At 56.1% G+C, this 19,829-nt stretch overlaps 3 protein-coding genes across 8 annotated transcripts in view; all 3 read right to left on the bottom strand.

The window, feature by feature from the left end:
- The window catches only part of PSKH1 (protein serine kinase H1), a 29,579-nt gene extending 27,743 nt beyond the window's left edge, over nucleotides 1–1,836 (bottom strand). For 2 of the 5 annotated variants that reach the window (XM_064387087.1, XM_064387092.1), the window contains exons 1-2: nucleotides 1,769–1,836; nucleotides 398–551 (exon numbers count right to left, since the gene is read on the bottom strand). The gene's annotated coding sequence lies outside the window, so the exon portion shown is untranslated. Of the gene's footprint in view, nucleotides 1–397; nucleotides 552–715; nucleotides 928–949; nucleotides 1,183–1,206; nucleotides 1,699–1,768 lie in introns of those variants that run through there. The other 3 variants (XM_064387088.1, XM_064387090.1, XM_064387091.1) reach the window with 3 other exon arrangements.
- Nucleotides 1,837–9,497: 7,661 nt separating this feature from the next.
- Nucleotides 9,498–12,510, bottom strand: NRN1L (neuritin 1 like). Of its 2 annotated transcripts, XM_064386891.1 has the most exons (4): nucleotides 12,353–12,480; nucleotides 11,814–12,011; nucleotides 10,033–10,198; nucleotides 9,498–9,953 (listed from the first exon to the last, which is right to left on the bottom strand). In XM_064386891.1, the coding sequence occupies exons 2-4, from the start codon at nucleotides 11,899–11,901 to the stop codon at nucleotides 9,662–9,664; spliced, it is 546 nt and encodes a 181-aa protein (XP_064242961.1). In that variant the 5' UTR covers nucleotides 11,902–12,011; nucleotides 12,353–12,480; the 3' UTR covers nucleotides 9,498–9,661. The 2 variants fall into 2 exon arrangements, with proteins under 2 accessions (XP_064242961.1, XP_064242962.1); XM_064386892.1 differs by lacking the exon at nucleotides 11,814–12,011 and having other exon boundaries at nucleotides 12,353–12,510.
- Nucleotides 12,511–13,437: 927 nt separating this feature from the next.
- EDC4 (enhancer of mRNA decapping 4) overlaps nucleotides 13,438–19,829 on the bottom strand; it is a 32,951-nt gene continuing 26,559 nt past the window's right edge. Inside the window, exons 25-29 of the mRNA XM_064386436.1 lie at nucleotides 19,186–19,351; nucleotides 17,837–18,023; nucleotides 16,482–16,701; nucleotides 15,646–15,809; nucleotides 13,438–14,397 (exon numbers count right to left, since the gene is read on the bottom strand). Coding sequence (XP_064242506.1) covers nucleotides 14,205–14,397; nucleotides 15,646–15,809; nucleotides 16,482–16,701; nucleotides 17,837–18,023; nucleotides 19,186–19,351 — 930 coding nt within the window. The 3' untranslated portion in view covers nucleotides 13,438–14,204. The remainder of the gene's footprint in view (nucleotides 14,398–15,645; nucleotides 15,810–16,481; nucleotides 16,702–17,836; nucleotides 18,024–19,185; nucleotides 19,352–19,829) is intronic.

Here is a 19,829-nt window from a genome sequence, read left to right as displayed (position 1 = left end):
CAGTCAGCAAGTTCCTCATCCTCCAAACCCTGAGAAATCAAGGTGGGCTTTCACATCTTTCAACAATCTCAGTTTTGCTTTATTTTACATCTTGAGGCACCAAGTGGCACTTCTGGCTTTGCACACAGAGCTGCCTGTAAGAAGTGGAATTCCTCCCAGCTCTTGCTCATCACACTGCACCCCAACAAAACCAAAGCAGCTGCACTTGGGCAAGTCTTTATGTGCTGGTTAAAACAACATGACTGGTCAGGAGATGGGGAAGCCACCTGAGGCTCTGGCAGGCACTGGGCAGTTCCACATTTGCCCTTTTTGACTCAGAGCCCATCAACATGTGCCTGAGCCTTCACAGGAGGCCACAGAAAACCATTAGCCTTGAAAATGTGATTTGAGGTCTTACCATCACCAGGTGTATCTCCACTCCAGCACCACCTCTCTGAGCAACTGCTCAGCATGAACAGCAGAAAAGGAGCCCCTGCCTGTCTTCCATGGGGAGAAGCAAGTGGAGAAATAAGAAATGTTTCAAAGGGACACCTTGAGACTCTTCATCCAACCTGGAAAGAAAACCAGGCTCTAGTTAAGATTCAGTTTTACAATCAAACATCATCAGAGTAACTTCCCAAGGGAGAAGGTGCCTCCTGGCAGCACCCTGAGGTCAAAGCCAGCCATGCACAGACATGCCTGTGGTGGGGTGCAGGCAGAACAAACGAAAACCAACCTCACAGAAAGCTTAGCTGACTTTCACCAAGCACTGCCCTGGAGGTGGGGCTTCATTCAGAGTAAAGCACCATGATAAAAAAATCAGAGCTCTGGTTAGTCCTGAATAATGCCTCCCATGGACAGCTTTCCCAGCATTACTGAACCTTAAAGCATTTTAAGTTAACAGAGAAGTGGAATGAGAGCATCCATAAACAAGATTATTAGAGAGTAACCAAACAGAAGAATTAATCACTTGAAAATATCATCTATAAATCCACTCGTGGCATTAACTGAGATCTGGCAGCAACTCCAGCAGGTCAGTGGCTCCTCCTTGTACACTTGAGGGCTCCATGAAGGCTACAGAACCAGAGTCAGCCACAAAATGCTGAACTCCACATTAGTGCAGGACATGTTCCTGTGCAGTCATCACCAGGAACGTGGGGAAAGGAATTAAGATTAATTACAAGCTCTCCGAGTGGGAAACCACATACGTGGCAGGTGGCAAAGCACCTGAGCCCCAGCTGGAAGTGGAGGAACGCGGGATCTGAGGCTCTCCCCTGGGAGCTCCCTGCCTGCCGTCTCACTGCGGAGCGTGCAGGACCCGGCACTGCGGGCTTCTGGCGGATTGCGGAGGGGAAACCCGGGGCCGGGAGAACTGTGCCGGAGGCAGGGGCTGGCCAGGATGGGCGGCACCAGCCGGGACTCCCGAAGCCGTTTGTTCCCAGAGCTCATCGCAGCCAGGCCGCTTGTCGCTGTCCTGCAAAGGGCACCCAGGGCCGGGAGCTCGCCCCGCAGCAGGTTCGGCTCCAGCCTGGGAAGCACGGGGCCCGTCCCGCTGAGGGACACACCGGGAGCGGGCAGGGCTCCCTCCCCGGCCCGCCCGCCCCCGCGGCCCAGCGCCCCGGGCAGCGGCGGGGCTGAGGCGGCGGGGCTGAGACAGCGGGGCCCGCCGCGCCCACGCTTCCCGGGCCGCACCACCGCCGCCCCGGAGGGAGGGAGGGAGCGAAGGAGAGGGAGGGGAGCCGGTGCCGGGCCGGACCGGGCGGTCCCGGGGCGCCGATCCCGGACTCACCTCGGCCCACTGCGGCCGCGGCGCGGCTCCGCCCCCGACGTCATCACCGCGCGCCGGGGACGCCCGAGGGGCGGGGACACCGCGCGCGGCGATTGGCGGAGGGGGCGGGGGCGGGGCCGAGGCGCGGGGAGGGCGGGGGCGCTTTAGCGCCCCCTGCCGGAGCCGCCCGGAACCGCCCGAGCCCGCCCGCGGCTCCGGGGCGTGAGGGGCTCCGGGAGAGCGAGGGGCTCCGGGGAGTGAGGGGCTCCGGGAGGATGAGGGGCTCCGGGAGAGCGAGGGGCTCCAGGGGCGTGAGGGGCTAAGGGAGCGTGAGGGGCTCCGGGAGAGTGAGGGGCTCCGGGAGAGCGAGGGGCTCCAGGGGCGTGAGGGGCTCCGGGGGCGTGAGGGGCTCCGGGAGAGTGAGGGGCTCCGGGAGAGCGAGGGGCTCCAGGGGCGTGAGGGGCTCCGGGAGAGCGAGGGGCTCCAGGGGCGTGAGGGGCTCCGGGGGCGTGAGGGGCTCCGGGAGAGTGAGGGGCTCCGGGAGAGCGAGGGGCTCCAGGGGCGTGAGGGGCTAAGGGAGCGTGAGGGGCTCCGGGAGAGTGAGGGGCTCCAGGGGGAGTGAGGGGCTCCTGAAGAGCGAGGGGCTCCGGGAGCGTGAGGGGCTCCAGGGGCGTGAAGGGCTCCTGGAGAATGAGGGGCTCCGGGGCGTGAGGGACTCTGGGGGCGTGAGGGGCTCCGGGCCTCACAGCAGCCCCTGGGTCCCGCCTGGGATCCCTCAGGGCTCTGGGACCCCTCAGCCCCATCCCGGCCCCCTCAGCCCCACGGGCCCCTGGAGCTCCTCACCCCCATGGACCCCAGGGTCCCCTCACCGCTCTGGCCCTGCTGCTCCCCACAGAGTCGGGCTCGTTCCTCGGTGTGCACCGAGCCGATAATGGCACACTCCAGAGGGACACCGATGGTTTATTTCAGAGCTGCCCCAGCCTGGGTGCTACTCCACAGGTCCAGCACACCCCACCAGGCTTTCTGTGCCATGATTTACACAGAGAAGATCAGGGTTAGTGACTTCCTGAGCACAGCCACTCTGTTAAGATTGGTTAGGAATTTCCATAGAAATCACGTAACTCCAGATAACTTCTGCTCATGCTCAGGAGAAGGACCTTCACCTCAACGAAGGTCTTTTTGATGCATAGCATGAATTTTAGTGTTACAATGAAGATAGCTCAGCTCTAAGATACACGGAGTATTTTGTCAGCTTGGCAATGTTTACATAGGCAAACATCAACATCTTAGTGTATTACATCCCCAAATCTTGTTAGTTCCAGAATATTCTTGAGTGAGGGGTGCTGGCTGCTGCCCGTTCCACCCATTAGCTCTCCTTTTTTGGCCGATTAGGTTTGAAAGCGTACAAAGGTCTTACACCAAAGAACATCCTGCCTTACGGTAATATTGACACAATCCGCATTTTGCAGCACTGTGACCCTCTCCAGCCCCTGGCAGGGTCAGCGTTCCCGCTCCCCGTGCTCCTGCCTCCTCTTTGGAGCCAAACCCAGCTCCGACAGCTCCCCAGCAGCGCCTTGGAGCCCGCAGCCCATGGAGCAGCTCCGAGGGCTCCCCGCTGCGCTGCGGGACCCTGCAAAAACATTCCCTTTGCAAGAGAATGGCCCGGAAGGACCGGTCCTTTCCCTTGGCAGGGAAAACCCGGTCCCTGTGGGACAGCTCTTGTGCGCAGCAGAATAACGAGGCGCATTCCTTTCTCCTTTCTTTGCCCCAGCCAACAAAGTGCCACAAAACCCTCAAAGTTTGCTTGGTAACTGCCCGTGGACTTTCTTCCTCATATCCTTTCCTCATCCTCAAGCAGAACGCTCCACATCCCGGCCCTGGATGACCTGAGAGCAGGGGGACGAGGGATGACACCTTGCAGGGATGCTGACGGCACTCCTTTCCCCCGGGGACATGCAAACGCAACGCTGCCGGGCTTGTTTTCCAGCCTGGCTGTCACGTCATTCCCGAGGCGGTTCAGGTGGAGCGGGGCTTTTTTCACACTCCTACCATGCTTTTAAAAATAGCCGGGTTTATTTTAATGCTCCTGGGATCTTCGGCTCTTTTGGAATGATTAGTAAGTCATAATGTAGTGAAAGTTGTACCTGCTGATGCACATTATTGTCATCAGCTGCTTCTCCGTGTAATTCCCAGCGAGGCACGGAATGTGTGAGGGTTGAGAGGGGGCTGCCTGGGCTGGGATCGGCAGATCTGGTGAGTTGTGCAGTTCTCTGCAAGGGAAACTCCCCAGTTCTTGTCCCACACAGTAATGGGGCTGCTGGGAGGTTTTCAGCCCTCTAATCCCCCCGCTTTCTTTATGGAGATGTTTCCTCAGCCACACATCCCCCCCGGTGTCCCTGAGAGGTGGCTTGACCTGTGTCTGGCATGTGACACCTCGCACGTGTCCCTGGTTAAGTTGATCCTGTTATTTTAGGCTGTTTCTCAAGGTCATCCCAGCTTGGTTCCACCAGCGTGTTCCTCCGTCATCCTGGCTGATGGGTGTAGAGCAGTGGGCTGCCTCACCTTGCCCAGGGAGCTCACACAGGGATAAGTGCTCAGCAAGGATGTGTTTCCCTCAGGGGATGCATCTTCCATCAGCCACTTCCTCACAGTTTTGTTTCCTGACCAGCCTCACGGGAGCGCTGAGTGAGGCTCTTCCAGGTCCATCACCGCTGAGAAATATCAGAGAGCCAACAGGCATCGAACCCTTGGGCCAGAACTGGGGACTTCTGAGAACCTCAATCAGAGCAGCTCTTGTAATATTTATGCTGTGGTGGTGCTCTGAGACCCACTGGAGCCAAGAGAGCTTCACACCAGACATCTGCACAAAGCCAACATCCTCCTGGCAAAACACCCAGGGATGAGGCGGGGAACTGTCTGCTCATCCACTGCCTGCCAGGTCAGGCACCCGCCTTGACTTTGGAGTCATTGCCTGTTGATTCCTGATGCCTGTTATTCCATCTAGAGTCTTTTCTGCAGCTACAGCAGGAAGATTTCTGACTGGGATAAGCCCCTTGCTGCTGGGGCCACCAGCTGTGAAGCTCTGAGCACTGAGAGGCTCTGAGCCACTCATCCCGCCAGGCTCTGGGTGCCTGGGCTCCCACCAGCACTGCTCCAGCCAAAAACCATTGGGTTTTTTCTCCCTCCTCCAAGAGGGGGCCAGTAACAGGTTTATCACACACTCACAAAGCAGTGCTGTGCTTGGGCAGGGTCTAACAGCAGATTTTCCTGCCAAATGGGCTGTTGTCTCCTTGTCATTCCTTTTTTTGTCTTCTCCCTTCCAATATGCTGCTCTCCCTGGAGAGGAGCCTCCCCCTGCTCTTCCATGCTGACCCCTTCAGCAATCCCCTGCCAGCTCTGATGCCCAAGACCCACAGCCTGCCTCCAGCCCCATGGGAAGGATCCAGCCTTTGAGGCAGGAATGCCTGTGAAGAGTCACAGAATCCTGGGATGGTTTGTGTTGGAAGGACCTTTAAAAGTCATCCAGTTCCAAACTCCCTACCATGGGCAGGGACAGCTTCCACCAGACCAGGTTGCTCAGAGCTCTGTCTTTGAACACTTCCAGGGATGGGGCAGCCACTGCTCCCCTGGTCCTGCAGCATGGCTGCTCCCTCCTGAAAGCCTCTACCCCTCTGCATGGATGGGTTCCCTTAGAGTTTTGTGTCTCCTGTTAGTGGCTTCTTCAGGGCTTCTCCTGTGGAAGCTGCTCAAGGCAGGTTGGGACCAGCAGGACAATGCTGGCTACCCACAGGTGGAGGATCCTCTCTCCCCAAAGGTGCAGAGATGCTCCAAGCTGCCTCCAGCACCACCATTAACCCTGCTTGGAGCAGGAACTTCAGAGTTTCCTTTGCATCTCACACCTGCCTGTGGTGCTGCCAGCTGACTCCAGGGTCTCAGTGGGGTGCAGTAATTCCCTGTGGAATGGTGGGAATGGCTGGAAGCACCTCCAGCATCCCCCTCCCCCAGCACCACAAAGCTGCCTGGGACATTGCTGCCTATCCCAAGCATGGGGCAATTTGGGGATCCCAGAGCTTTCTGCTGTGCCAGGCCATAGGAAGACAGGAGAATGGGACCCTCATCTGCCATCAGATGGATAGGGTGAAGCAGGAAACCTGGATTTCCTCTGAGCTGCATCCCTGCCAGCCCAACCCTCAGCGGCCATACCAGGCCAGAGCTCAAGGTTGTCCCAGCAAGGCTGAACAGAGGTCGTAACGGGAGGATGTTCAATTAAAGCTGCTTAAAAAAGAAATCCAACTTTCCATATGCCTCTCTGGAGAGTAAAACAGCCCCAAAGCTGAGCGCAGATGGGGTGCTGAACACAGCCCCCACGGCAGAGGTGACTCCGGCTCAGCTGTTCCCACTGCCTCCAATCCACGGGGATTGAGGTTGTCCTTTGGTGGTTCCTTATGGAAAGTTGGACATTTGGCTTAGCAGAAATCCCCATGCAAACTCGGACAGTGGCCAGCCCTGTGACACAGTGTCCTCCAGGCTATGCTTGTTTTCCAATCTCCTGCTCCCCCCGGGCTGCCAGCGGAGCTGGAGGTGGTGAAACTGGTGCCTGGTTGGGGATGCCAGGCTGGGACAGTGGCACTGGGGCCATGGAAGGGCAAGGAGCCATCTCCCCTCTGCTGGTGGCCTCCACACCTTTCTGTCCAGTAAGAGAAACCCAAGTGTGTCCCCACAGATGAGGAGTCATTCCCCACCTGGGACCTTCACCAGGAGGAATTTCCCTGGGTGAAGGAATGGAGGACTCAGCCATTGTCTGGCAGAGGTGTTGGGTGGCATGGTGGGAGGTCAGCCCTCATGTCACTGTGCCACGTGTGCTGTCTCACACAGCCACCAAGAATAGTGTCACCATCTGGTTCCAGCTGCCTGGGGACACGAGGGCCTCCCCGGCCCCTTCTGTGATTGCAAGAAGTGAATTCAAACATCAACTCTGCTGGACTCAGCTGGCCTTTATCCCTTTTTTTTCCTTTTTTTATTAATTCAGGTTTGTCTCTTAGAAAAGAGAGAGGGAGATAATGTCTGCAGAGCATTTAATCTTCTGCCCAAAGAATAGCAGAGAGCAAATTAGGATCTACTCCAATTAATTTGCCTTGATGGGCAAAATCTGGAGAGCGGCCATATCTGGGAATTAAGAACAAAAGCAGGGAGTGTAAAGTAGGTCACCGGAGTTTCGTAACCAGAGCGAGGGGTTTTCACAGCACGGCGGGTGCTCCAAAGCTCCCGGTGCCGGGGTCCCCAGCCTCGCTCCCCACCATCCCCTCCTTTCAGCCTGGACAGTTCATTTAAGATGCTGTCGGTGTGCAGGGAGCCAGCTGCTTCTTCTGGGGACAGGAACAAGGATGTTGCCCCTTCCCACAGCAGGACACGGCTGCAGGACTGTCCCAAACCCTTAAACTCAATGGAAAGACAGACACTGGCTTAGTGTCCCCATTTTGGAGCACCAGAGAGCTTCCCTGGAGTCAGCATGCCCACCTTGCTGCCACACTGCTGCCCTCGGCCCTGCGGGCACCTCCCCGGAGGAGGACGGGGGTCACAGGTCACCAAGCAGTGGTGACCCACAGCTCCACCCTTTTCCAGCCCTGCCTTCCCAGAGCCAGCAATGCCTGCAGGCTGTGTGGTGACACCGTGAGGCCTTTCAGCTGCAACTCACACATGGAAGCACAGCCAAAGGTGTGAACCTCATGTGGTGACAAGTGTTAGTGCTCAGGACACGTGGTGACATAGCCAAGGGTCTGTGACATGTACGGTGGCATTTTCCAGGACATGGGACCTTCTGCGGTGTGTCTTTCTGCACACAGGGTGACACACCTGAAGTGTTTGGTGGCTGTGGGTGGATCTTCCCAGGCTTTCATTCCGGCTGGACTGAAGCAGCACAGTTTGCTGTCTGCAAGTGTGACCATCGTGGTGGCAGCGTGTCGCAGCACCACGCTGGTGACGCTCCGTGTCCCCGGCCACCTCCCAGCGTCCCGCTGCGATCCCACCGCTCCCACCCCCTCGGAGGTGCCGGCGGGCGCTGCGCGGTGCGTGGCCGGCGCCCGGCTGGCCTTTATCCTCTTAGCCACCCTGCCGGGATCCGGCACTAATTCACCCTTAAACACAGGATTGTCAGGAACTGGGAAGGAAAGAACCGGCGGATTATCCCCCCGGCGCTGGCGTTAAACACGGGGAGCGGCAGCTGCTGCGTGAGGAGAGCTGGGGTGGTGTCTTGCCCCGTGTCCCATGGGGCACCGGCCCCGGGATCAGCATCTTCCCCCAGCAAGGGCTGCCGGGAGCCCAGATGTTTTGTGTCCCCCCAGCCAGCTCCAGGCTGGTTAGTGAGATAAATAATGGGAAATAAACACAGAGCCCCCCACAGAGCTGAGGGATCAGCAGCAACCACTCAGCCCCATGGGATGAACCAGCAATCCTGTTTGTGTTTCCCAGACCCAGAGCCTGGCAGGACTGGGACAGCCAGGGTGACATCCCAGAGGTGACCAATCACCTGTTTAAGTTACCAGATCACTCAGGAAGAGGTTTTATGATGAAACAACCAATATTTTTCCCTGGCTTAATGAGGACAGTGATTATTGAGCTCCTTGCTCAGTAATGCTGAAGGCTTTCAGCCACAGGACAGCGTGACAAAAGCTTCCCCAGGTCAAAACCATGTGCCCAGCTGCTGGAATGTTTTTGGGAATCACAGAAATCACAGAAACAGCAGCAACTTGCTACCCACAGCACATAGGAGCTCACGGCTCCTGCTCTCTGCTGAGCCTGGAACAATCATCATTGTGGTGTTGGCCAGAGGATTTTGTTGCCTTTCCCAAGTGGGGTAGTTTCTACTTGGGATAGGCAACAGCCAGATTTACCCCCCAGATTTGCACAGGCAGATTTACCCACCACTGCTGCTGGAGCCACACCAGCAAGGAGCCGTGATCTGTGCCCAGCTGGGGTGGCCCATTTGCAATTCCAGTGGCCCTTTAGGGGATGGGTGGGGAGTGAAGGCTGTGTCCGGGACAGTGAGGAGGACACCTCACCAGCCCAGGCCTAGGGGAGCTGGTTTGCACTCTGGGCTTTAGTAGCTGGTAAAAATATCCTAACTTTTCAGCATAGCGGCGACAGGGATGGCAATTAGAGCATCTTCCACTGATAGATACAAGTTTAGCCAAGTTAAATGTCCACAAATCATCTTGGTTTAACTTCAACAAGTTCTCTGTGAACCTGGATGAGATTTCCAGTTCCCTAGCTTTTTTTTAAAAAAAGAAAGCTCTCTTCCCTGCAAACCATACTTTTCTTTATGACCATGAATACAGCCAGACCAAAATAAAAGGGGTGGAAAAGAGAAAATGTCACTGGAGTTGCCCATCAGAGGACAAATTATTGGCTGCCACAAAGACAAAGAAATCTGCACCCTGTGTTTTTCTAAGGTGTCCTTTAAAACGAATAAAACATTTGACCCACCTCTAAAGGGAATATCTGCTATGCTCAGCCCTGAAAAGCAGCAGTCAGGGAGCACCAGGGCAGTGGGAATCGCCCCCTCCTGGGGCTGTCCGTGGTCCCATGGACTACCTGGCATGGCCATGAGCAATACACCTGAGGAATGGAATCACAGACCCTCCCACTGACCCTTCCTGGGGACTGGTGCAGGGAGCATCTCCTCTCCAGCCCCCAGAGCAAACACGGGCCTTGGGAGGGGCTCAAGGGGCATCCCACGGCAGAGAGACAGGAGAAATGTAAAAGTGTCTTTTAATATAAATATAAATCCATCTGAAGTGCTGCAGGAGAGGACCGTGCCCTGCGAGGGATGCCCGGGAGGGAGGTGGGCATGGCGGGGAGTGGCCAGAGCCGGGGAACCGAGCTGGCATCACCTGGGCACGGCGCGGGCGAGCAGGGCTAGAGCCGGGGCAGCAGCAGCGGCAGGGCCAGCGGGGCCAGCAGGGCCAGCAGGGCCAGCGGGTGCGGGTGCGGGGCGCTGGCCGAGCCCCGCAGCGTGGCCCGGTTGGTCTCAGAGGCCGGCGAGCTCTGGGCGCTGGCCAGGCGGCCCCGGGCGCTGCACAGCTCCTGCAGGTTCCCCTGGAACTGGATCTTGCGGGACTCCTGGCGCAGCGACTCCCACACGGTGGCCGCTTCCACGGGGCATCGCGACAGCACCTCGCTGGCGCAGGTGTGGAAGTCATCCCAGGACCTGGGGACGAGGGCGGGGGTCGGGGGCGATGCTGGTGGCGGGTGACCCCGCCGTCCCAGCGCTCCCCAGGGACACTCACTTGCAGATGGCCTCCAGCTCCTGCGCCTCGTCGCCGCCCTCCTGCTGCTGCTGCTGCTGCCGGACGCTCTGGGCCATGCTCTCCCCCAGGCTGAGGAGGCAGTCGGCGAAGCCCTTGTAGATGGTGTCGCACTGTCCCGCCATGCTGACGGGCTCCTGGCTCGCGGCTGCGGGGCACAGAGAGGAGAGACCGAGCTGAGCCCGGGGCAGCGTGGAGTGAGGCTGTCACCGGCTGGGGGTGACACCGGGCTCTGAAATGTGCCCAGAGGCTTCCACATCCCCCCGGAGCCGGCATCCCCTCCCTGGGCACTCGTAGTGACCCTTCGCTGCCGGCCAGGGAGCGATGTGACCGCCCCGCAGCGATGCTGCCATTCGCCACAGGGCTCCTGCCGCCGCGTCACCCCGGCCTCCCCGGCTCTCCCCAGAGCCATCTGTCCCGGCCTTTATCCCCTGACAGCAAAGATTAATTTGGGACTACAACAGAAAAAAAAAACCAAACAAAGCAAAGGCTCAGCAAGCTGGAGTCCCTGCTCTGACTGCAGTGGGAAAGAGGGGGAAGGGGAAAACAAAGGGGAAGGGGGAAAGAGAAGGGGAAAGTGGGAAAGAGAAAGGGGAAGGAGGGAGGGGAAGGGGAAAGGAAAAAGGAAAGTGGAAAAGGAGGGGAAGAGAAAAAGCAGGAAGGGGAAGGGGGAAAGGTGAACAGGAAAGGGGAAAGGATAAAGAGAAAAGGGAAAGGGAAAACAGGAGGGGGAAGCAGGGGAGAGAAAGGGGAAGAACATGTACAAAAGGAAAAGGCACAAGTGCAAGACTGGCTGCCCCATTCTGAGAAGCCCCAATTCCCTGCTCTGCTCCACAAATGATTCACCACTGGCAGCAGCCAAACCCTGGTACCAGACACAGGACAATGGGGACAGGGTGTGCTCATGAGAACTGCCAGTGCATCCACGACCAGTGGGAAGCCCAAAAGGAGCTGGTGTGACTGGGTCACAGAGAAAACCTGCATGGTCCTCAGCTCTGCCCCAGAGGTCCTGCAGGCCAGAAGATGTGGGGTCCCTGTACCAGTTCACAGGAATTACAAGAGTTTTGGAAGGGACAAGGGTGTACATCAAGGAGGTTTCTAATTGAGGAGAGCCCTGCAGGGGAACCCTGTGGAAAGGTGACCCCAGAAACAGCTGAAAGTTTCCTGGTGACTGCTGAGGCAGCCAGGATGTCTCCAGGAAGCTGCGTGCCTTGCTGCTGGCATCCCATGCCTGCACCCCTGGAGCAAAGTGGCTGTGGTTGAGACTAACACCAGGGCGAGCCTGACACGATCACAGGGCATTTTTGGTGTTTGCAATGAGAACCCCCTGAGCACAGAACCGAGGAAAGCCTCGGACTGATGGCAGACACGTGGCTCACAAACATTGCAGGTATCAATAGAGAAAGCGGGATCCATTGCTCCTCTTTTCTCCCAGCCAGGCAACAAGCCTGCCTCCCACCAGCCCGAGGACCCAGCAGCCGGCAGGGTCCGATGATGCCTCCCTTCAGCCGCGTGGTCCCTGCTGCGGGCTGGGGTTTCACCTCCTGGGCTCCTCTAAGGTCCGGCACAAGCCCTCCCCTTCACTCAGCTCTCTCGAGGAGCTGGGCAGGGCGAGCAAAGAAGGAGAAAGCAGGCGGGCAAAACCGTGGGGAAAAACCTGTCCCCGGCTCCGTCAGGAGAAAGCCCAAGGGAAAAGCACGGAGGAAGTTTCCCAGGGCGCTGCAGAGCCATCCTGCTCCTGGGGAAGGGTCGGAGTCACCCACCCTCTGAACCTAAAATCCACCCGGGGTTTGGTGGCCCCTGTTCTTCATCGTCCGTGCAGCCGGACCAGGTTAATCCCAGGCTCCCCATCTCTCTTCAGAGCAGAGATGTCACTGGGTACGCCGTGCTCCGCATGCTCCCTCGGCGCTCGGAGGAGCGGGAGAGTGGAGGGGACACGCTGGTGCCAGTGAGGGCAGGACCTGCCGAGAACAGTCCCCCAGCGATCAGGATGCCCTCCGGCCCCGGCGAACGAGGGCAGCAGGGAAAGCCAGCGGGGGCGTGGGGTGGGCACAGGGCTGCAGAGCCGGGCTCGGGAACTGTCCCCGCCGGAGCAGAGACACCCCGGGCGGCGCCGGGAAGCCGCGTTCCTCCTTACCCGGCTCTCAGGACACGGGACAAGAGTGGATGGATCGCTGAGCCGAGGGACAACCGGGCACCCCGCAGTACAGAGGGTGCGGGACGCGGCCGGGGGTCCCGCTCCCACCCGCCAGCCCCCAGCCCCGGCGGGGAGAGCCCGGGCTCTGGGTCCCGCGGCACTCACCGAGGTGCAGGAGCAGCGGGCACACGACGCCCAGCAGCCGCCAGCAGCCGCCGCCCATGGTGCGGACCCCGCGCCGCCGCCGCGGTGTGCTCCGCGCCAGCAGCCCCGGCCCGGCACCGCCCCCGGCCCCGGCACCGCCCCGGACCGGCCCCGGCACCGCCCCGGACCGGCCCCGGCACCGCCCCGGACCGGCCCCGGCACCGCCCCGGACCGGCCCCGGCACCGCCCCGGACCGGCCCCGGCACCGCCCCGGACCGGCCCCGGCACCGCCCCGGACCGGCCCCGGCACCGCCCCGGACCGGCCCCGGCACCGCCCCGGACCGGCCCCGGCTCGCCCTGCCCGCCCGCCGAGGGGCGGAGGAGCCCCCGGGGCTGGAGCCCGGCCCGTGCAGCTCACGGAACCACAGAATGGTTGGGTACGGGACCGTACGAAGCACCTCGTTCCAAGCCGGCAGGGACACCTTCCAGCCCTGTGCAAGCTGCTCTTGTGAACACTTCCAGGGATGGGGCATCCACAGCTTCTCTGGGCAGCCTGCGACCCACTGCCCTCACAGGGAAAAAATTTTTTCCCAATATCCAATCTAATCCTGCCCTCTGTCAGTGTGAAGCCATTCACCCTTGCCCTGTCACTCTATGCCCTTGTCCAAAGCCCTTCTCCACTTCTATTGGAACTCCTTCATGTATTGGGAAGGTGCTGTAAGGTCTTCCCAGAGCCTTCTCTTCTCAGGAAGGAGGAGCACCCAGAGACATTTTTGCTGTGAAAAGGGGAATTAATGTCCCCTTCCCACAGCCAGCAGCCCACCATCACCTCCTGCCTCTCTCAGCAAGCAGAGACCACTATGCCCTGCTGGACTCACACAGGAAAACTTGAGCAGAGACTCAGGAAAAAATGTGGAAAGAGAGAGGTGATAGTGGGTCTCATCAGATTTTCCTGATCACCTCAGGCTCCGCCCTAGAGATTGTTTGATATCCTAAAAAGACCCCTCAGTCTTACCTCCATCACACAACAGAAGAAGGTCTCCATGGTTTTTTTCTCAAAAAGTTTTTTATTGAATTGTTCTTAATGTTATTTCCAAAAAAAAAAAAAAACAAAAAAGAAAAAAAAAAAGAACAACAAAACCCCCCAAAACTTCAAAATTTAGATAAAAAGAAAAACCTCGGTGTAAAATCAAAACTAATGTCTGAAACATGGACATGCTCCAATGCACAACAGAACCGGTGGCCCCCCGGGCTCTTGCAGTTTGCTGCTGCCTCAGCACCCTGACCCAGAGCCCTCCCCGGGGCCCTCCAGGGGTATCACCCTGCCCAAACCTGCCTCACCGGGCCAGGTGGGCCGGGCACTCCCCCGTGGATCAGGAATTAACGAACCTCAGAGTAACTAACTAATGAATGAATTCTACCTAACCCCTCTCGCTCAGCTGGCCTCCTCCCTGTGCCCGCAGCCTGCCAGGAGGAGGAGAGCGAGCCCTTCCCTCAGGGGTGGGTCAGGTTTCTGGTCAGCCAGGAGCACACCTCGCTGCTCCCTTGCTGACAGCAGCAAATCCAAACTTTTAAAGGGCTAAGGAATCCATCGGCTTCTGCTGCATGAGACATGGACTGCCAGCCAGCCTTGGGGACGGATGGGCAGGTGAAGAAGAGATTTAACTCTCAAAAAAGAGGCTATTTAGGAAAAATAAGCCAAGTGAATGTTCAGTGACTATTTGGAACTATACACAGATGGTGTTTGCCTTAGAGACATCACACACGCGTTGATAGATTTCCTGGCAAGAGCTCTTGACACCAGCCAGGCGCCGTTGGTGACCAGGATGTGCTGGGTGGGCTTGGTGAGCAGCCCACCAGGCAGCAGGTGCTCCTAGGTCATGCCAGGGGTGACCAGGCCCTGCAGCATGATCATGAGGCGACGCGCAGGCTTGCTCAGAGGGTTGTGGGGCTCCGCCTGGAGGAACTGGAAGAGCTTTTGCCGCACCTGGTTCATGACTGACCCCATGTGGTCTCGGGTGATGGGGTCGCTTTGGTCAAGGTGCATCACTGCATCCTCCAAGTAGCTGAGGGAGAGAGAGCAAGGTTAGCACCAAACCCAGAATTCAATCTCAATCCAATTCAGTTCGTGTTAGTGCTGAAGATGCAGTTTGGTTCCCTGCTCCACCCAAACTCTGCAGTATGTTCAGCTGTCACGAAATAAATGTTCCTGACTCACAGCAGAGTCCACCTATGCCTTCCTAAACGTGTGAGGTCAGCCTACAGCTCCCAGCCTGCCCACCTGCCCCACAACCTGGCTGCTGGAACCGAGGCAGAGGCAACAGCCAGTGAGAACTTCCCACAGGGCTGGAGGTGACTCCCAGTAGATATTTCCTCAAACACCTTTAAGCAGAATTAGTCACTCATTAGACAGTACAACCCCTCAGCAGTGAGGCTCAGTTTGTGTAGGGTTACAATAAAATCCATCCAGGAAGGGGTGGGATAAGATCAAGACTTTTACCAAGAGGACACTGAAGTTCAGATGAGCCATCAGCTTTTAAACCATAGCCTGAGTAAAGCAATGTGGTCACTACAGGTTTCCAAAAACAATCTAGTTTAAACTTTACAGCAGCAGCCTGTAACTTGAAGCTCTTTTCAGTTTTTCTAGCTTGCTTTATCCTTATTGAGTTAAAAACTCAATTTAAGTAATTTTTCCATACAAGCCATAGTCAAAACCTGTAGGCACCTTAACAATTTAGCTTTTAAGGGCAGAGAGCAGGGTTTTGACTCAGACACTAAAAATGTTCATGGCAAGTATCAGTACAGTCACTATTCTGTCACACAAGCTTTGCTTGGAACATCTACCAGAAATTGTACCAGTAGCTCCTGCTGCAGCCTCCCACTGAGCCTTTCTGACAGTCACGACAAGGAACTGCTGACACAAAGTCCAGTGATGGGTTAAGAGCTGAGGACAGAGCAAACTTGCCCTGGATCCATTGTACTGTCCAGGGAACATGGCACCATCCCTTCTTTTGCCTCCACAAGGAAATTGTTCCTTGGGGAATGGGGATTGCTGCACAGGCTGCAAACATTTTCAGGCTACAATTCCAGAGGTACCAGCACCTACTGCTGGGTACTCCTTCCACTAATACCTCAGGGCAGCAAAGCTTTCTGTGGCAATGCTGACATATTTTTCTGAGTTACCACTGGCTTTAAACATGCCAGTAACAGACTACAGAAACTCCCAACTTTTGTCAAAGTTCTACTTTCCACTTCCAGGCACTGAACTTAAAGCCAGGGCTAAGAACAGGACCCAGTTCTCTGGTCATACTCACTTCAACTTCAGTTCTGTACGAGTGCCCAGATCTGAGGAGAGCTGCTGAATGAGGGAGAGCAGCACAGGCTGGGACAGTGGGCATGGATGCTGTCCAAATACTTGCTGAGTATCCACAGTCTCACAGACGTAGAGAACCAGGTTGAGATCAGCTGCTGTTAGAGCCTGCAAGGAAGACACAGCTAGAAATGCACAGGAACCAACAGGCAGGTGAGGGACATGGAACAGAGTGACAGCTCTGGGATGCTCAGTGGCTCAACAAACTCCTCTGGGAGCAAAAATCTCTGTACAGGCCAGCAGGGCCATCTCCAGGTTCTTGCCCTATGCTCTGAGGACACCTGTGTGTGTTCCAAGCTCAGCAGAGCACAACCACACAGAGGGGAGCAGGTTACTGTCAGCAGCATGGAGCAGGGCCAGCAGTGCTATCATTCATTCCCAGAAGAGTTTGTCTGCAGCAGCTCAAAGGGATCTGCCTGCATGTTCAAAGTCAAAGGCAAGGTCAGGCCCAGCTGGTAGATCTGCCTGGAGAGGCTTATGGAGCTCTTCAGAGGTGTGCCACGTGCCAGCACCAACGGCAGAGCACCCTCGTTCACTGGAGCACTGACACTGTCCTGACAGGACATGGGCAGGGATGAAGGAACTTAACTGCTACCAAATCATGGAACCTGCACAGCTCCACCTGCATGACAACAACTGCACCCCTCAAGCACCCCACTGCCACAGGTCTTTCCAGTCAACTCCTGTCTAAGCTCTTGTGAGATTAGCCCAACCCAGGGAGCCCTTTTTTCCTTCTCAGTCCCCAACAAGCAGTGGATGACTACCAGGAAAATGAGGTACCTGCTGGAAAGCTTGGTTGAGGTGTCCCTGCTGGAGCAGCTGAAGGATGTGAGTCTGCTGGGACTGGAAATCCATGTGAGTAGAGGGGATGGGTGTCCCGGCCGCCGAGCGCATTGCCTGGACGATGCTCGAGGTGACAGCTGCCTGCTGCTCCTTCATAGCCAGGCTCACTTCTCCTTTAATGACTCTCTGCACCTGGGCCAAAATAGACTCCTGCATGCTGAAAAAAACAAAACAGAACCCATGGGCACCTCTGAGAATGAAGAGCCCAGGGATAACACTGCACAAAGCTTATACCAGTGAGAAAACACAGGCTGGTTTGCTTTTTGTAGTGGGGCTCCCTAAGGGTTCATACAAATAGATCTGAGGCACAGGCAACTCTGTGGCCAACACAACATCCCAGAGAGCACTTGGAAGATGCTAGGATTCTGTGCAGGAAAGTGACATTTCAGGGAACTAAGTCTCCCATCAAACAGCATTTTAAATCTTTAATGTCTCTGGCTTACAAGCAAGGTGACTAAGCTATGGGGCTATCCCCAAATGGGGCCAGTTTCCTACAGATCTGTCAGATGCAGCTCCTCGTGTGCACATGACACCTTTAGAATGAGAACACACTTATACTGTGCCTGTGACTTCTCCACAGAAGAGGATTTCACAGTGCAGACTCTGCTGCTCTGTGTGACACCTTTCCCTCAAGGGCTGGGTTCTCCCCTCTCACAAAGCATCAAACCTGCTCTACCACAGGAAGAAAAGCAGGGCTTCCTTGAGAACAAGCACAGCCCATGCAACAAGACCAGGATTTAGTCTGGTGGCCTTTCTGGCAACTCTGGCCTGCACTGAGGACCCCAGTGTGTTCTGACATATGTTCTAATGGCTTAAAACAGACAGGGTTGTTTTGCCCTGCAGGTGACCACCAGCCAATCCCAATGCCTGGCAATCTGCCACTGCCTCACGGTGTGAATGTGCTGGAGGCACTGCTGGGATCCCATCCTGAGAGCAGGAGGGCAAAGCACAAACTTGCAGAGCAGCTGTGGGGAGAGAGAGTAACCTGTAGAAACTGTATGCCTGAGGACACTGAGTGAAGAAAAGACTCCCCAGAAATTATCTTGAGGAAGTACTCAGATTTTGAGTGTGCTTAGGGGTGCCTTAGAACCTTCTGTTCTCCACTGTGCACATGGGCCCTGGAGAAAAGCAGGCCCTGAGCTTCCCAACACAGCTGGGAAACCTTCTGCGGGCAACAGCCACCAGCCCACTCGCCTTGCCACGGCGCAGGGCCAACAAGCAGCCCTCCAGCCCTCCTGGCTGGCACGTACCCCTCAGTGACATCTCCTTCCACAAGCCCAGCTGCCACTTACTTGCCCACGATGACGTGCAGCTGGTGCTGCAGCTCGGCGTGCACGCTGGCCGCGATGCTGGAGGCCAGCTGCTCCGTGCTGCTCTGGAAGGTGCTGAGCAGCTGCCGCAGCTGCGCCAGCAGCGGCTCCCGCACCTCCTGCTCCCGCACCTTCTTGTTCTTCAGGTGAGCCTCCAGCTGCTGGATGTCTGCAACAAGCAGAGAGGGAGATGGTTGTGCCATCTGCAGCTGTGGGGATGATCAGGGCAGAAATCCAGCTGCCAGGCGCTGCATGTTCTGCAGCAGAAGCGATTGCTGAGCCCGTGTGTGAGCACAGGACAGAGGAGAAGCACAGGCCTTGTTTTGGGCTGTATTATATGAAATTAGAAACCCATCTTCCAGTCTTCCCATCACAAAACACAGCCACAAACCCACCAGTTCTTCTACAACAAACTTCTACAGGCAGTCCTTGTTCAGGGGACATAAAGGAAGAAGTGAGGGTGTTTTATTTCATACATAGTGTGAATTGTGATCTGCATTAGTTCAATGCTCATGAAGAAACTTTTCTGACAAGAAAGAAATAATGTCCCCAGAGATTTAAAACCTATATTTTAAAATATCTTAGGAACTGGCCTGATCAAAAGGGAGAAGAATGTAAGCTCTCATATTTGTTGGAGACTTGTGTGGAAGAGGAAGAGTACAAAATTAACAGCAGCTGGAGACACCCTGCAGATCTAAGGCCAACAGAAGTCACTGTGCCAGCACTGGCCACATTCAGGCCCTCTCAGAAACCAGCTCTGCAAAGTAATACCTGTCCAGCCTCCCCAAAGGCCAAGGATCTGCATCCCAAGCCTGAGAACAGGAATGATCTTCCACAGTGCATCAGTGCATAGTCTTCCTTCCTTAAGGGTATGCTCTATTTCAGCCTATGTCCACACTGTTCAGCCACTATTTAACCTCTGGTCATGCTGGTACCCTCCTTTAAACCTTCTTCAATCCATTACTCCTCTGAGAGGAGGGCTTAGCTGCAGGACTGCTACCCTTCCCATTCATCATGTTCCTGACACCAGGATGGGATAATCCTGCACCTGGGCTTTTCCTACTCAATAGATGAAGTCACAGATTCCCAGAACACAGCTGAGTGTTTTGCTATGTGGGCTACAAAGACCAGAAGTGAATCCATACTCTTATAGCACCACCCACAAAAACCTCCCCACTTCTGCTTCCCAAACATGAAACGGAACACAGGGATGGGCTAAGACCTTAAACACTCACCAGTGAAACTCTGAAAGGCAAAAACATAAGGCCAACATGTTGCCAGCCACTAATGCAAACAGTGCAGAGAACAACTGAAGAAGAAAACCTACTCACATTCCTGTGTGCCCTGCTTGAAGGTGTCATTGATTTGCTGGAACATGGACTGGCAGCTCTTCTCAAAGGCTGGCAGCACGACGCTCTGGAAGGCCTCCCTGTAGGCTGACTGGATGGGTCCCTGCAGAGTGTCAGCTGTGGCCCTCACAACACTGTCTGTAAGGTTCTTGCAAGCACACAGAGAAGATTCCAGAAAATTAACTACGGTCTGCTCCAGGACTAAGGGTGTGAGCAAACAGCAGGTCCCTGCAACACACCCACACCAGGTAAGGACAGCCCAGGGTCCAAGTGTTCCCTTGGCTCTTCCCACTGGCCAGGCTGCACTGACTCCAGCAGGCAGAACCTCTGCTTGCTCAGGAGCTGCCCAAAACCAGCACCACTTCTCTGTTCTTCTGCTGTAGAGCAAGGGAAGGTGGCACAGTCAGGCACAGCTCCTTTCCCCTTCTCCTTCCTCCCCAAAAAACTGTAATTCCCTGCCAAGCTAAGTAAGCAGCATGTGTCCCCCAAATAATGTGGATATGGAGAACAGAATGCAGCCAGTCAAATGTTTGCCACTTGACTGAGTTGGCCCTAAAAGTCACTGCTGTAGTGAGAATTTCTACTCTAGTAGAAAACGAACAACTTTGTAAAAAAATGTTAATGAG

The sequence above is a fragment of the Passer domesticus genome, chromosome 12 (genome assembly GCF_036417665.1).
Source record: "Passer domesticus isolate bPasDom1 chromosome 12, bPasDom1.hap1, whole genome shotgun sequence".
Lineage (NCBI taxonomy): Eukaryota > Metazoa > Chordata > Aves > Passeriformes > Passeridae > Passer > Passer domesticus.
This window is presented reverse-complemented; position numbering and strand designations above follow the sequence as displayed.

Coding starts and splice junctions, on each gene's coding strand:
- NRN1L (XM_064386891.1), bottom strand. CDS start 11,901: ATGGGGAGCCTGGGATTAACCTGGTCCGGCTGCACGGACGATGAAGAA. Junction 10,199..11,813: donor GTGGATTTTAGGTTCAGAGG/GTGGGTGACTCC, acceptor TGTGCCCCGCAG/CCGCGAGCCAGGAGCCCGTC. Junction 9,954..10,032: donor GAGCTGGAGGCCATCTGCAA/GTGAGTGTCCCT, acceptor CCTCGTCCCCAG/GTCCTGGGATGACTTCCACA.